The 15,842-nt window shown below is 48.2% G+C and overlaps 2 protein-coding genes across 6 annotated transcripts; both read left to right on the forward strand.

The window, feature by feature from the left end:
• Positions 1–1,774: 1,774 nt before the first annotated feature.
• LOC112878797 lies at positions 1,775–7,083 on the forward strand. Of its 4 annotated transcripts, none has more exons than XM_025943013.1 (6): positions 1,775–2,292; positions 3,745–3,911; positions 4,023–4,099; positions 4,193–5,944; positions 6,051–6,204; positions 6,292–7,083. In XM_025943013.1, exons 2-6 carry the CDS (start codon positions 3,758–3,760, stop codon positions 6,936–6,938), a joined length of 2,784 nt encoding a protein of 927 aa, XP_025798798.1. In that variant the 5' UTR covers positions 1,775–2,292; positions 3,745–3,757; the 3' UTR covers positions 6,939–7,083. The 4 variants fall into 4 exon arrangements, with proteins under 4 accessions (XP_025798798.1, XP_025798801.1, XP_025798800.1 ...); XM_025943016.1 differs by lacking the exon at positions 1,775–2,292 and adding an exon at positions 2,735–2,830; XM_025943015.1 differs by lacking the exon at positions 1,775–2,292 and adding an exon at positions 3,033–3,167.
• A 6,575-nt stretch (positions 7,084–13,658) lies between these two features.
• Positions 13,659–15,281, forward strand: LOC112886099 (tubulin-folding cofactor A). Of its 2 annotated transcripts, none has more exons than XM_025951881.1 (4): positions 13,659–13,799; positions 13,982–14,135; positions 14,848–14,934; positions 15,014–15,281. In XM_025951881.1, exons 2-4 carry the CDS (start codon positions 13,983–13,985, stop codon positions 15,110–15,112), a joined length of 339 nt encoding a protein of 112 aa, XP_025807666.1. In that variant the 5' UTR covers positions 13,659–13,799; position 13,982; the 3' UTR covers positions 15,113–15,281. The 2 variants fall into 2 exon arrangements, with proteins under 2 accessions (XP_025807666.1, XP_025807673.1); XM_025951888.1 differs by having other exon boundaries at positions 13,694–13,799; positions 13,883–14,135.
• Positions 15,282–15,842: the final 561 nt, after the last annotated feature.

The raw sequence follows: 15,842 nt of genomic DNA on the forward strand, positions 1-15,842 counted from the left end.
GAGGCTCCTGTGCCCGTACTGCCCTCATGGTGGCCAGCAGCTGCATGTGCACCATATCTCCTCGCTGATACCATACTAGTCGCTGCTTGATCGATCAGTCGGGCTGGCTGGCTCTGTTCTGACCACCCTGCACGTCCGTATGTAATCTGAATATCTGATCGCCGGCCGTCAGTTGGTAGTCCACTCTCAGCACAGGCAGAGGCAGCACAAATGGACCATCATCTTTCATCTCATCTCAAGTAGGCAAGTAGCAGCTGCGTTCTGAATGGATCTTCAGGCTTTTCTGTCTTTATTTACAGAAGAGGAGAGAAGAGCTTTCAGGCATACTGTTAAGCTATGCATGTAAGTATGCAGGTCTTTCTGTTTCTACACAAGGCAAAAATGGTAACTATTTGCACTGCTCTGCTAGGTCCCATCCCATGGCAATTCTATTCTTGGATTGAAATCCAAGAAGAAGCCTGCTACCACCACTGCTGGCTGCTCTGGGAAGCTGCAAGTTGGAAGTCGCCGAAATGATACCCGTAGACATGGCAATTGGCGAGGCAGGTATGCCTGTGGTATGATCATCGACAGCAGCGGCGGCAGGACGCATGCCCGACGGGCCACGGCTCATGAGCACGCGCACCACACGGGGCACGGCCGGGCTGTCGAGGCAGAGAGGGAGCGCACGGCACACATCAAGGGTGGTCAATATAAAGTTTTTTTTTACCAGCAAACACTCACTGACCGCAGCACACGGCTGTAATTACCGCTGCCAGTGACACTGTTTTCACTGTGTGTGTCCCGGGGGCGGGGGTGGATTTTGCCTGGGGCATCGGGCAGCGCCCATGAATGCCCAGCGCAGGAGCAGCAGCGCGCTGTCGTGGCGCTGCCCCCTGGCGCGGACGGACGACGACGGGCCGGCGCGGCGAGGGAGGCGGACGGCATGCCCTGCCCTGCCCATCCGGAAACTCGCGAGAGCAGCAAGGGAAAGAAGGCGCTGGTGGATTGTAATGGCGGCGCGGTGAGACGACGGAGACACCACCGGTGAACCGGCATCAGGGTCAGGGCAGGGGAGCTTGGCGCCACCGTTCGTCTTTCTGCGGCTGAGTGGATTGGCTGCTGACTGGGAATAGAATAGCCCCGGGCACGCAAGGATCAGTGCGTAGGTCGGTCCAGTTCAGTCTAGGCTTGCGGCTGGCGAGGGGGCACTGTGAGGGCACATGCGCGTAACGCCGAGCCGCCAGTGCCACACTGCTACTGCCATGCCGCCCGGCCCAGCCAAGTGCAGAAAGAAGAAACGGCACGCGAAGGCCGGACCGGCCCCCGTTCAGCACTGAGCTCGTGAGCAAGCTGCAGCCTCTGCGAGGCAAGCGCACACGGGCGCACTTGAGTTTGTGCCGGCACATGCGGATCCGCAAAGCCCATGAGCCACTCCAAACCCGTGGATAAGCCAATAAGATAATACTGCTACTAAGCCGGCCTCGGAGAAGGAAGATTACTGCTTAGAACGATGAGTAATTCAACGACCAGATGGGATGGACGGGATCGAGGAAAAGAAAACATCCCCCCGACCGTCCCCGATTCCCCGAGCACTCGCATGGCCCTCGTAGAAAAGTACTAGCCTACTCTACTCCGGTAAAAGGCCGGGCGAGCGCCGCCGCCGGCTGAGGAGCTGAGCGCCTGAGCTGTGTGCGTGTTGGGGGGGGGAGAGAGAGAGAGTGTGTGTGCGTGTGTGCCGCGGGCCATTAATGGGGCTTCACGTGACCTGCCACGCCCCCACCTCCGCTCTCCTAACTCGCTCAGCTCCTCCGCCCCTCCTGCCCTCCCCTTTGGCCTTTGCTAACCTCTCCCCCCTTCCTTCCGTGTGCCAGTGTGCGTGCGCCATTGCGACCTCGCCTCACTCTTTGCCTCCCCTCTCCCTCTCCTCGCTCGCTAGCTGCCATTTCTGTCGCCCTCTCCGCTCTACCACAGCACCCGTCGCCTCGCCACGATCTCGCGCTGCTCCCTGGTGCGGCCCCCGCTCCGTCCCTGCCACCGGCGGCGGCGCCGGCCGCTCTTGTCTGACGAGGCGGGCGCGCGCGCGACGGCCTTCGGTTCCTGACCCGGCCGACTGCCGGAATCCGGCGCTGGCTGGCAGCGGCACAAGGGCGGCGCCTCCGTCGCGGGAGCTCCGCTTGCCCTCGCCGCGGGGAATCCTAGATCCGCGCGCCTGACGGGTTGCCTCGGCCCCGCTCGCCGCATTCCTCGGCCACACCGGCGGCGGCGGCGGGTTTCCTCGTAGCCGCAGCCAACGCAGCCGCTGCAGTGCAGGTCCGTCCTCCAGCTCCCTCCCTCCCTCCCCTGCTTTGTTTGGCTTACCTCCTCTCTCTCTCCCTTTGGCGGTGGTGGGTTTTGCCATTTTTGGGTCGGGGACGGTGGGGAGGTGACCGCTCGTTCGCTGGCTCCGTCACTTTCGCTCCCAAAAGCGGCGGCGCCTTTTCAGCCGATTGCTCCTCCACCTTTTAATCTCCCCGCTAATCCCATCTAGGAGTAATCGCAACCACCTCGTCCACTCTACGGCGTGCCACCTACGCCTCCAGTGATCAGTGCGCAGTTACTTCTCCTAACCTTGTCTCCTACCACCGCCTAATCCCAGCCGGCCGCATCCATGGGGACCATCGCCATCGCCAGCTTGACCTCCACCACGCTCATTGGCCGCGACCTTCACTCTCCGTTGCCGTTGCCGCTGCCACTCCCCGTTCTTCTCCACGCCGCGCGGCGCATAGGGGGATAACGAACGACCGCGTCATTTCCTCGCGTCTCCGCCAACCCCCGATTCGGTGGTTGCCGGCTCCGTTCCGCCGACCAGGTAACATGCGCACCGGCTGGCGCCGCGCCGCCCGTCCTAATCACGCCATTTCTGCCGCGGGTCTCTCTCTCTCTCTCTGTAATTTATTCGTTTCACCGCTGGGTCTTCTTTGATGTATGAAGATTCGGTCGGGTCTTTTTCCCTGCGCCCGACCGTTCGGGCAAGAAAGGCCGGTGCCTTTCTTCTGCGCCGCGCTCCTCCTGCCGTCGCAGCTTCCTTGGCGCGTTTGCGGGAGAGGGAATGCGAGCTGGGCTTTCGTGCCGCGCGCTTTCCTTTTCGTGTGGATTTTCTCGGTTGGACTCGCACCGCATGCCTCTGCGACACAACCTCGATTTGGGTAGGAAATCGCCCCACCTTTCGCCGCGTGGTTGCGACATTCGCAAGCTTCTTCCAGGTTTTCGCTGCGTTTGCGTGCCAGTTCCTACTAAAGCAAGTAGGAGATTGCCCGAGCTACTGCATCGAAGGTTTTTGTTTTCCTTGCAGCCGAGCGAAAGAGAGAGGCAGAGAGGAGGAGGAGCTTTTCGCGCGGCGCATTATTTTTCTTCTTCTCTTTTTATCTCTGTTCGTCTCTTGCGGGCTGTTCCTGTGGCCTTTTCCGGGGCCGGCGAAATGTGATGATGAGTTGTTGTGGCATCGATCTGTTCTCTCATCATAGTTCTCCATATCGTCCTCTGCGCTTTGTTCTCCTCGGCGGCGAGGTGGGGGATCGCGCTTCACGTGTTGATTTCGTGATTTTGTGATGTGGAGGGAGCTTTTTGGACGCAGTTGTTTTTTGTTCCGTTCTTGCGCGCTTGTCCTATCCGGTTCCTCTCTCTCCTCTCTGTCTTTAAAAGTTTCAAACTTTGAAACCTCTGCTAGTAAGTATGATGCTGATATGATTACGGCATCTGATGTGGTGTAGCTCTCAATTGCAGGAGGACGGTGTGAATGAAAGGGGTTCAGGATAGGAGGCACAAAACGAAGCAGGACCTCCAGGTTCTCGCCCCCTTCCCGGGATGCCTGGGGAGGATGATCAACATGTTCGACCTCAGCAATGGTGTGGTTGCGACCAAGATGCTCACGGAGAAGGCACATAGAGATGGTACATATTTCTCTTTCCCTTTTCTTCTGTTCCCTGGGATGGGTCTCTACTTCAGTGTAAGCAAGGTTGCGCTGCACAGAACCTCTGATGCAGTGTACCATACGTTTGCAGTTTCTCCTGCCGGGAGAGACCGGAGCAACACTTTCAAGATGGCAATTAACCCCCCAGCTCAGACTGAAGATAAACAAGTACGTCGATAGTTTTCTTTCTTCATCAAGTGAAAGTAAAACTTGGAGTAAACTGAAGTTACACAATTTGTTTGTTCTCTAATTTACGTGCAGAGAGATAGTCAGGCAAGAAGGAGTTCCCCTACTAAAAGATCAAACTCACCTACTAAAAGATCTGGTGGGACGCCCGTTAAGATGCTCATGGAACAGGACATGTGGAAAGAAGGGGTGCCTGATGAGGAGCCACTGAATGTTGTTGCACGATTAATGGGTCTACATGATGCTCCGGTTCAGCAATCTAATTTCGTATTAGGAAGCCAATTGGATAAGGAATATCAGTCTGGCGGATTTGAAGAGAACTACCGGAATATCAAGATGAAGAAGGAAAGCAAATGCCATCAAAACCGAAAGGCAGGACCACGCCATCAGCATCCATGGAGTGGTTTTGGTGATCAACCTTCAAGAATCAATAGCAGCCAGAGCAGGCTCCAAGGAAATGAGCCTTGCTGTGAGAACAGAATGTCACTTGTTCGTGAAAAGTTTGCTGAAGCTAAGCGTCTAGCCACAGATGAGAAGCTTCTTCATTCAAAGGAGTTCCAAGATGCACTACAGTTTTTAAGCTCAAATAGAGACCTATTCTTGGAGTTCCTTGATGAGCCAAATCCACTGTTATCAAGCAACCGCTATGAGTTCCAACCTGCTGCACCACCTTCTGAAGTAAAGCAAATAACCATACTGAAGCCATCGGAACCAACGAAGAGAAGAGGCAGTGTTCTTGTGGGGAGACAACTATTTTCAGATGGAGATGAAAGTGAGCGTAACAGGTACAGGCGTCATCAGAGCTTAGATGTTTCCCCAGCAAACTCAAATTTGTCTGAGCCAACAAAAATTGTAGTACTAAAGCCAGGGCTAGCAAATTCTCATGATGCCAGGATTGTAAGGTCTCCATTATCATCTGCAGAAGAAAGTGAAGATGAAAGTATGATGACAGTTGATGAAACAGTATCCTCAAGAAGGTTGGCCAAGGAGATCACTTGGCAGATGAGGATGCGGCTCAAAGACAAGCAAGATGAAGAAAGCATGCTATCATGTGAATATCCTGATTTTTATATCGGAGATGACTCTTTCAGTAAATCGGAAGTTGAGATTGCAAAAGAAATGTCTGGTGAAACAAGTGAGGATTTGGAGTTTGGCACTCCGACGTCTGGCCGTTCTTGGGATTTTCTGAGCAGGAGTGGAAGTCCTTACTCTGCATCATGCTCTAGTCAGACATCCCATAGACGGGAACCGTCAGTAGTTAGGGAAGGGAAGAAGAAGATTTTAGAGAGATGGTCTATGGTATCATCAACTGTCAGTAGTGAGGAAGAAATGGAAGGTCGTAGAAGTACGGGCACACTGGGTGACATGCTCACAATTCCGAAAGTCAAGGTCCAGGAAGATATTGAGGGTGAAACACTGGAGAGCCAAGCATCTGAGCTGGAAGCTGAAGAACCTTTCTCATGTTTGCCAAGGTCTCGATCTCTTCCAGTTTCTTTGTCAGGCATTGAGTCAAATGGTGTAGCCTCTGGCACTCAGGTAGCTCAAAAGGAAAGAATCAGGAAGTCATCATCATTTAGGGAAAAAGTTTCTAGCCTGTTCTCTAAAAATAAGAAATCAACTCGGGAGAAGGTAGATCCACCTGCCAGCAATAGACTCCAGCATGGAGGTGCTGTGACTAATGGTGATGTGAGGGAAGGCTGGAACCATCTTGTGCTAGACAATTGTCAGAAACAAAATATTTGCCTTAACACAGATGAGAAGAAAACTATGCAAGGACTAGTGATTAGTTCTTGGCATACCAACAGTACAGCTAACATCCCTTCCAAGGTAATTAAAAGTTTATCTTATCAAAGCTGGTGCTCATAGATTTTGTGCAACTACTTGTTTAGCCTGGAGAAGTTCAAAATATGAATAGTTAGCTTTACTTTTTCAGGATATTTCTTCTATGTCAAGTCTTAGCGCCCCAGGAATCATTGGTGACCCTCAGGACCAACCAAGTCCTGTATCTGTACTAGACGGACCATCTATATCTGATAACAATAGGAGGCTACTGTACTCATCTGAAAATTTAATCGCTTCATCCCCACGTAAGCCTGGAAACCCATTTCATCAAACTTTTACCAGATGAAACTTTTGTCATCCATATGCAATGACATTTCTATATGTATGTGCAGAAGCTTTGTCGAGGTCTCCCCTTATTGGATCGTTTTCACGGTCCCTATCATGGGAGGATCCGCCGCTGGAAGTCATGTCGCCAAATTCTTTGAGACTCTCAAGGCTTTTCTCAAAGGCTGATGAAGATCTAGATTCGCTAACTTTTATCCAAAAGCTGGTCCACTCTTGTAGCATGGATAGAGAAGGCTGCTTATTAGCTGAACCTTTGGACCCAAAATTGCTTGAGAAGTTTTCAGATTACCAAGAGGAGGGAGTTAAGTTGGGGAAAAGGCGGTCAAAACAGAGGCTTCTTTTTGACGCCGTAAATGAAGCACTCACTGAGCTTGCTTCGATGGCAGAACTGACTGCATACCCTTGGGGCAGATCATGTTCTTTGGAGCACAGGGATTGCAAGAATGGTTCTAGTAACTCAGCGGCTGAGGAAATTTGGCGAGTCATAAGAAACTGGTCGATACTCGAGAAGTATCCCCCGGGCGAAGCTATTGAAAGAAATATATTGCTGGAGATGATACTCAAGAGGGAGGTGGCAGAGGCGGCCAGTGCTGACACGACTCGGTTAGAGATATTTGAAGTCAACGCGACAATTTGCGCAATGGTTTTGGAGGACCTGGTTGAGGAGATACTATTAGATCTGACTAACAACTAGTGAGGTACCTCTGCCCTCTAACTAATAATTTTACCTCTGCTCCCTAGTGTTGGTGCTCAAGTGATACTTGCTGCTGTAACACTGCTCCATTTGTTCGCGTTACTTGCAGAAATGTGATGCCGTGTGCCTTTGCCTCGTTTGCGTTTGTCTTTATCTCTTCTCCTCTGATATTTGCCCTCTCTTGTTTTGGCAACAAAATTATGTTTTGGCAATAAAATTATGCCCATCTTTTCTCTATAACTGTTTCACATACAACAGAAAGACAAAAGGCAATGAATTGCATGACTCCACTAGGTTGTTGATGTTGCCTGTAGTTGAGATTGTCTCATCCAAAGATGGAGAAAAGGAGGGTAGACACAAGAGAAAATAGTAGTGCACTGTCTCCTTTGTGGGGGAGAGGGGGACCTATTCTTGGACCAATAATCAGTTGAATTGCATGATCATGATGCAAAAGACATGAAACCATGCACATGGCATCTTGGAGCCTGTCCTGTCCACACAACTCACAAGGCAGCAAGATGATCTTGTTAGGATGCATATCAACTGCCATTTGTTTATTCATTTGCTTGATTTGAGGACACCTTTTGATTAGTTTAATCCAATCTTAGAGCCTATGGCACTAGCCTGAAACTTAGTACACGTTTAGCAGTAAGACAAATGCTGCCTGCCCATTGGCATGATTTGGTGGAGGAATCAGACAGAAAAACTACCTTGTCGTGGCCTCGAGATTAGCGCATTTCTGGGACTTGCATAAACAAAAGCTACCGAGAGATTCTGTTGATGCTGGATATCAAAAGTTACAAGTGGGGAAGAGCAGTTTTGAGGTGAATCTGAAAGCACGGCGTCAAACATGGAGCCGTGCCCTGGTGTCTCGTGCCATTCCACCAGTTAAACAATTTGACCCCCGAGCGATATATACTTATACTCGTTGCTGGAACTTTAAGAAAGGAGATGTGCTTGGATTGGGTTTTGTGGTTACGTGTCGGCTGGTCACTGCCATGTGGGGCTACGGTAGCTCCACGTGGGGGGCCCACATGCCAGGCAGATGAGATGGCTGACAGATACCGGGGGCGGGTCTGCTACAGGTGACTGGGGAGGGGACCTGGAGGGGGGCCAAGCCGCCAACAGGCCACTAGGCCAGAGCCAAAGCCGGCCCTGTTTATCTTTTCAGGTCCAGCATGTGAATTTCTCTGGGGCATCAGCCATCGGCAGTGAAAGTTCGCCATCTCCTGAGCCCTGGCTTTGGGTGGCCTGGCCCCAAGCAGTCGCCACTGCTTGCTCAGTTGCTCCCTACAGGAACAGCCCTCTTTGTTTGTTTCCTAGGGCGAGCTGTGACTGATGTTACATTGTCCTGTCTCTGCAGTAACAATTTGTTAGTGGTGGTGGCGTTGCACGGGAGCTGTGGTTGCAGGGTGGTAATTGGTAAAGAAATGCAGTGCTGTGCCTGTGACTCTCTCTCTGCTTCAGGATGCAATCAGGCCTGTGCCTTTTCGCTCGCCAGCAGTATCAACTTTTTCTGGTGCCTGTGCATACTGATTCACACACCCACGAAAAAAAAGGGAAAATAATAATCAAGATAATAGTTGGTGTGAAGCTATGAACAGTGGAGTGGTGGTGGGTGCTGGTGCTGGGAGATGCGTGATCTTGCTACGCGTTCGTAGCCGTTCGCAGTGTCTCTTGCCCAAGCCATTCGCATCGCTGGGTTTGGCGAGCAGGCAATGCGTGAGTTGTGACGTGACGGCAGATGAGGTCACGAGGAGGAGAATAAGGGGGTGTGTTCCCCCGTTAAATTATCTCGCGAATTAGCATCAATCTATAAAAAAATTATAAATATATTTTATTTAATACTTTAAATGATAAGATTCTTTTTATATGATATGACTAAATTTTATTTTAGTCCTCCGAAACCAAACATGATCTAAATGCGGGTATGGTCTAAATGCGGGTGCAGGAGGAGGTTGTGTTTGAAATCTGCCATTCCTTATTTAAAAGGAAAAGGAGAGAAGAAAATAAAAAAAAAAACTGTCCTTTCGCTTCAGCCGCTGGTGGTGCCAAAATTGTTGTAGGTTTTGTGATGGATATTAATGATGGAAGCCTCATGCATTGCCCGAGCTGCTTGTTGATGGGTAGGGTGGGGTAGCTATTTGCTGCTGCGTGCTGGTTGGTTCTTTCTTTCTTCAGATTGCACTGTACAGTGTACAGTGATTTACAAGTGTGAAGAAACAGGGCATGCATCATGCATGGCAGGCGCAGCGCCGTTGGGAGGGGAGGCTGGCCTGGCCTGCCACAACGGTCACTGGCCAGAGGCCCTCATCTGAAAAGCAAGGGAAAGGGCGGTTGCTTTTTTGATCTGGCAATGCAGTCGGCGGCAGTCGCAGGCTCGCAGTGCAGTGCAACCCCCGGGCATGCAGAAATTTGGTTCAGTGATGATGGAGCAGAGTTAATCGCACATGCATGTTGTTTAACTAGCTAGTTATTAGCCTGTTGGTAGTAACAGTCATTTTTGTAGCATTCCTGACGATGCAATGCAAGCTTCAATTCGTGCCTGCGCTCGGGCATTCATCTCATCTGTGAGCATCTATCTGTACGTATCTACATGGCATTTTCCTTAATCTAAAAAAATGCATGTGCGCATGTAGCTGCAAGTATGAGTAGTAGTAGTACTTTACAGCTAGCTAGATATGTACATGTGCAGTGCATCTCGTGATGAGCGTCGTCGATCAATGTCTACAACGAACGAAAAAAGGTAGCTGCAGTAGTACAAGCAAGTACGCATGCAGCTGGAGTAATCCTGTGCTAGATCATGTACCACTACTATGATTTCCGGCCGGTCAGCAGCTTAATCTGCAGCATGCAGTAGTTGAGTTCCCCGGCCCGGAAGCTAGCTGATGGAGTCGCTCATCTACCCCGGCCGGCCAGCTGCATTCAAAGCTAGTCGTCGCCAAACCAAACCAAACCGCAAGCACGTACGAGAGACGATGATGAGAGAGGGAGGGCACGCATGCCACCAGTGACCGGCCTGCAGCCAATTACCTGCTACTATCTATCTATCTATATATGCTGGTAATAATAAGAGAGGATGATGATGATGGCTGCTTCTGCTTCTGCTTCCGCTTCCGCTTCTGATCGATGCAGCATGCTTTCCGTATCACACCAAATAATATAAAACATGTCACGTGAGATGAGTAAATGAACAGGTGTGCGTGCATGTAAACAATCATTCATGCATGCATGCGTTAGTAAATGAACAGGTGTGCAGTACGTATACCCACGCCCAGCGTTGTACTGTTGCGTTGCGCCCACTGTAGTAGCAGCAGCACAGGCACAGCTAGCTACACTCCAAGGACTAGTAGTCGTCCCCCACACCCGCAGACACGGCGACACATGCGTACGGAGCAACGACTTCGCTGTCCCGTCGTATCACAGTCACAGATCTCGCGTCCAATTCTAATAAGTGCCAGCGTAAAAAGCTACACTAAATGTGTTAGTTTGTGTCAGCACGCAAGAGCAACAAGCTTCAACTTCAAACACTAGTTCAGCACACAAGTGATGATGAATAGAAAGAAAAAAAAGGCCTGCAGAGCCTCCGCTCGTGGTCAAGTTTTTCTTTACATACGGTAATGCTTGGATTAGGGCGTCAGACGTACAGAAAAAATCGGACGCCCCGTCCCCAACGCGCTCATGTTGCAGTCAGAATTTTCTGCATATAATTTTGTTACGATAGGTATGAGCTGATGTTGCAGTGATAAAGATACTCCAATCTCAATGTGAGATGTTGTGGTGGACTTCTTATACATGTTTTTTAACAATAGACATACGATGATGTTGCGGCAGGAATTTAAGTTGATTATTAATGTTGCAGTGGAAGTTTCAATTGATTATTGATATTGCAATAGTTGTTTTAAGATTGTTTGATGAGTCGATATGTGATCATTGCAGTGGTTATTTTCAGTATATTTGAGATATGAGGTGATGTTGCAACAACTATTTTAGAATGTTGCATAAATTTATTCTAAATGTTTCAATAATTGATTTTCCATGTTGCACCTTTTCAATCTAATTGACTAATTCTATTTATTTTATTATTATTTTAAAAACTATTTTTTGGGAATGTTGCAATTTTAGTTTAAAAATATCATAATTATAATTTTTAAATGTTTCAAAAGGTAAGTGTCGATGTTACAGAACTCTATTCTACACATTATGGTTCATATTGGATGTTGCATTAAACATAGTGTCATGCTGCAGCGGGAATTATCTATCATAGAATCGGATGACAGAGTTAACTTTAAATATATTTTTTAATGCTGTAAGCAGTGATTTTGAATGTTGCAGTAATTAATTTTCAATATTACGACGGAGCGTCTGATAAAAAGTTTTCCACGAGACGTTCGAGCGCTACCAGCTCCGTTTTCTTTATATACGAGTATACGCTTAAAATTCACAGGTTGTACTTATTATTAGAAGCCGGAAGGCGTCTGTTACGCTCTCGGATGCATAGGTCTGCATTATTTATAGGTTGGCAGGAAAGAAAACAGGACGAAAAAGAGATGCATTTTACCTCATCAGTTCAGGTTGCTCCAAGCTTTGTTTGCTTCTTAATTGCTGGTCTTGGCCTGCTCTTACTGAACAATGTCTACCTCATGGTGCAATCGTCCAATGAATCACATATATTATTAGCCGCAATCTTAGAGCACCATGCGGACGGAACGATGCATGGATGGTCTCAATAATGCAGGCACACACACTTGGACTACTCCATGCATCTAGAAACGAGCAAAGGCAACCACATCAGTACGCCATTATACGCCCCAATTTCCTTCTGTTAAACATACAGCAGGACCACACCACTGCTCATACCAAATCTTATTCACGAGCCTATAGCTACTACTTGCTTCTATACACAAGCAAGCTACTTGCATCTCGATCGGTACACAGCAATGCAACATGGAGTGGTAATAATACACCAATTCAGCTCATAATTCAAGGCTCTTAGTGCAGACAATCTGCCAAAACGAGCACTGTTTTGTTTCATAATTTTTCGTAACATGCACAGCCCTGAACCCAAGACAGCATGACAGAGTGGTGGTGGTATCATGCTTCAAATAATCTCGGCGATCATAACGATTGCTAGGTTACGACCATTCAGAGAGATGCTGCATGCAAAGCCTGTGATTTAATTAGTTAGGTGATACCCTGCAGCATGACAGATTATCCTAATTAAGCAGCCACATGAACTAATTTACATAGTTAAGTAATGTAACGATCTTTAAATAATACTCCAACTGCCTGCCTGGTCTATCAGCTAGGATGGAATCCTTTCCGCCTATTTGGGCCATTTTTAATGATGCACTCTAAAAAAAAGCAGAACTGTTAGAAACAAATCCATACGAAGAAGCTGACAGGTATCTGACAGGAAATCAGGGATATACTAGTATCGTCAAATTTCGGTTAAATTAAAATTATGGCATGCATATACGCATACAAAACTTGTGACCTGATACTGTATTTAATAATTTGTCATGCCTATCCAAGACATGATATATGTAATTGTCTGTACCTGATCACAGGCGATGAGGTCCTGGATCTTGATTAATGGTCCTGGTTCATCAAGATAGAGCCTGGGCGAGAGGATCTGGATGCAGATCAGGTGATGACATAAATCTGCAGTAACCTATGCTTATTAGTAGCTCAGGACAATGCCTACTTAAGCTATGGTTCTATGGATATATATGGCTCAGTACATGTGATGGGCTGAAAACCTACATGAACGTATTGATAGCAGGCTGCCATGCATTCTGAACTGACTCGATCTGCTGTCTCTGCATGAAGCCAGGCATGTACAGTTTGCTAGCTGCTAAAGTAATGTTCCAAAGCTATATATAAATGGTATCAACCAAATGTTACACACTCGCCGGCATAAACTTCATACGCCACTGGACCAACAATTAGCAGCAAAGTTCAGTTAATATATACGAAGTTGTAAAAAGTATTTATGCCGACATACAACAGGCTGAATGCATACATCCAGGTCCCATGGAAGACTTGCCGTTGGGTTTAAAGTACACTGACCCAAGTGATCACCAACCACCCCCTGGCTGAATCGTACCTGATCACGGGCGGAACCATCGCAGCATCAGAGATTAATAACTCGCTTGCGATTTGTGAATAGTATAAACCCCCAATGGTCATTAGGGAACCCCACAGCGCACATGCGAAACAGCATCCCCGCGTACTGAACCGAATGGCCGGTTACTGTTAACATGAACCAATCCAGACATGCTTCAGACCAACAACCGATTCACTGACTAATAAGCAGACAGCTAGGCCTCACACCAACCAAAAACAGGGAGATCACGAACCAAACCAGAGCGCAAATGCATAGTTGTATTTACCGGGATGCAGTCAAGTCCCGCGCGGTAGTCTAAACAACCATTGAAACGAGAGAAGCCACACGGTACCCAAGTCGGACCGGACGCCAAGCCGGGGAGAGTGTTGTTGGTGGGGGGGGGGGGGGGGGGGGGGCGGGGGTGGCAGCGCCGCCGTGGCCGGAGTCTCGGAGAGGAGCCAAGAGGGAGGCGGCGGTTTAGCATATTCGGCCCATGATCGTGGCTTCGTAACTTGACCCAACCGGCCCAGTCAGAAGAAGACGTGGCTGTGCGGCCCACGTAGTACTTGGGTTAGGATGGGCCGAGCGAGAGAGAGAAATTTCTGGGCCGACGGCTGAGGCGGATCGGTGGTTTTCCTTTCCACCAACCGACACGACCGCTTCTCACCTCCCTGCCGCTAAGCCCCGCACGCCGCCGCGAGACGTCACCGGAGAAGAACCCGCCGCGAGACGTCGCAGGACAGTACCCTTAGGTACGCAGTTCATCGCCTTTCTGACCTCTCAGTCTTAATCTTCGCCTCCTCCGTGGTCCGATCTCACAATCAACAAGGATCAGATCCATTTCAGATTCACTGTCTAGGGTTGTCCTCGCCGTCCTGTTTCCCGGATCCCCATGCTTGGAGTGCCGATATCCTTTCAATTTGTTGCATTCTAGGATGGCGACCCTGAGGAACTTGAAGATCAAGACGTCGACGTGCAAGAGGATCGTCAAGGAGCTGCGCTCGTACGAGAAGGAGGTGGAGAAGGAGGCGGCAAAGACCGCCGACATGAAGGAGAAGGGCGCCGATCCCTACGATCTCAAGCAGCAGGTGACAATGCTCAAAGTTTTCTTCCTTTTCTCGACGAAGTTATTAACCTCCCTGCGACCCTGCAGGTTAACTTAGGAGTATAAAATGTTGTGCTCTTTGTTCACTAAGATCATAAAACGTTTCCATATTGAAGACATACAAATACTGGTTACTGGCTGTAATCTAATAGTTCACAGCGTTTACTGAAGTTGCTGTATCATTGTTCGCTGGTTGTTGAATGAGCATCTAGTTTGCTTGCTTACCATTGCTATGCGATAATTGGTTCAGTTTAGCCTTGGGGAAATAGGAAGGTTCATTAGCCAGATTTTTTGTCTCTTTCCACTAAGAGGAGATATTTTGTTTGATATAATGAAGTGTTTCTGAAAATTGTATTTTGATCAAAGTATATGAGCATCTGTTCCCTTTGAGGCTGTAAGGATAGGAGGATTAATTTGACTGTTGACTGATGCATTTCTTTTTTTTTTCTTTGTTCTTGGACGGGAGAAGATTCATTGAGATTAAATTTCATCCTAGTTTATCTTTTTGTGGCCTAGAATTAAAATCGTGCATTAAACGGATTTTCCATTTCTAAACTGCATTGCATTTGTCAGGCCACATGAAGCGGCTGAAGTGTTTTTCCCCCCATTTCCATGTAATCGAGGTTGTGAAAGGTCATGTTGAAATGGTCTGATGGTCTAAAGAAATCATTGAATCTCGAACTTCAACTCTGCAGGAGAATGTTTTAGCCGAGTCAAGGATGATGGTCCCGGACTGCCACAAGCGACTTGAAACTGCACTGGCAGACTTGAAAGCAACGCTGGTACTCTAAAAGATGGCCATATCTAGATCCAGAAATTGTGCATCTTTGTCCATCTATTGCAACAATTGTTTCATTGCAGGCTGAACTGAAGGAGTCAAATGAACAAGGTGCTGAGATCGGAGAAGCTGAGAGTACAATCGCAGAGGTTGAAGCTGTGGTCAAGCCAACAGAAGAATGAATTCTGAACTCCCAATTGCTGAACTACTAGCAAGCATCCTCATTGCCCTTGTTGAGACCTTGTGAGCTCGTTAGTAAGATGTGTTTGATGTAAACTCATGTACCAGTATCTTGACTTGGAAATTATATGACTATGAATGGGCAAGGAATTGTGTTTGCTGCTCTGCTTATAGGTGGGATGGCCCAGGAGAGAGCACCTTCTTTTGACCGAACAGCAAGGGGGAGGCCCTGCTGAGATTTTTATGTTTATATAAAAATATAAAATGGAAATGAAAGATTATGTACAAGTACATGGTCGTGGACCAAAGAAAAACTCTAATACACGTACTATGAGAAATTACTCGTCCAATTTTCTGGAAGCACCTGCACTGATGGTGTTACCCTTGAACAAGTAGGGCAATGCCTTTGAACGATCTCTTCCTTTATAGACGAGAAAGAGTTCCAGGATGAAAGATGATACTGTCACGGTGGCACCAAATGGTCCAGCTAGCCAGGATGATGGATGACACCCTCTCTGAAGATGGTGGAACCAAATCTGCAAATAGCACAACGTTTCCTCCATATACGCTGGCAAAGAACACGATAGTAGTCATCTAAGACACGCTTGGCAAAGAACAGTAGTTATCTAAGACCGTTTTCTTCAGAATGTTCCTTGTGTTCACCTCAACAAGGTCTCTACATCCATTTGAAGAGTAAATCTTGTATGTAAGAAAAAAAAAAAAGGCGAAATA

Source organism: Panicum hallii, chromosome 1 (genome assembly GCF_002211085.1).
Source record: "Panicum hallii strain FIL2 chromosome 1, PHallii_v3.1, whole genome shotgun sequence".
Lineage (NCBI taxonomy): Eukaryota > Viridiplantae > Streptophyta > Magnoliopsida > Poales > Poaceae > Panicum > Panicum hallii.

Coding starts and splice junctions, on each gene's coding strand:
- LOC112878797 (XM_025943013.1), top strand. CDS start 3,758: ATGAAAGGGGTTCAGGATAGGAGGCACAAAACGAAGCAGGACCTCCAG. Junction 3,912..4,022: donor GGAGAAGGCACATAGAGATG/GTACATATTTCT, acceptor ATACGTTTGCAG/TTTCTCCTGCCGGGAGAGAC. Junction 6,205..6,291: donor TTTAATCGCTTCATCCCCAC/GTAAGCCTGGAA, acceptor ATGTATGTGCAG/AAGCTTTGTCGAGGTCTCCC.
- LOC112886099 (XM_025951881.1), top strand. CDS start 13,983: ATGGCGACCCTGAGGAACTTGAAGATCAAGACGTCGACGTGCAAGAGG. Junction 14,136..14,847: donor CCTACGATCTCAAGCAGCAG/GTGACAATGCTC, acceptor TCAACTCTGCAG/GAGAATGTTTTAGCCGAGTC. Junction 14,935..15,013: donor CAGACTTGAAAGCAACGCTG/GTACTCTAAAAG, acceptor GTTTCATTGCAG/GCTGAACTGAAGGAGTCAAA.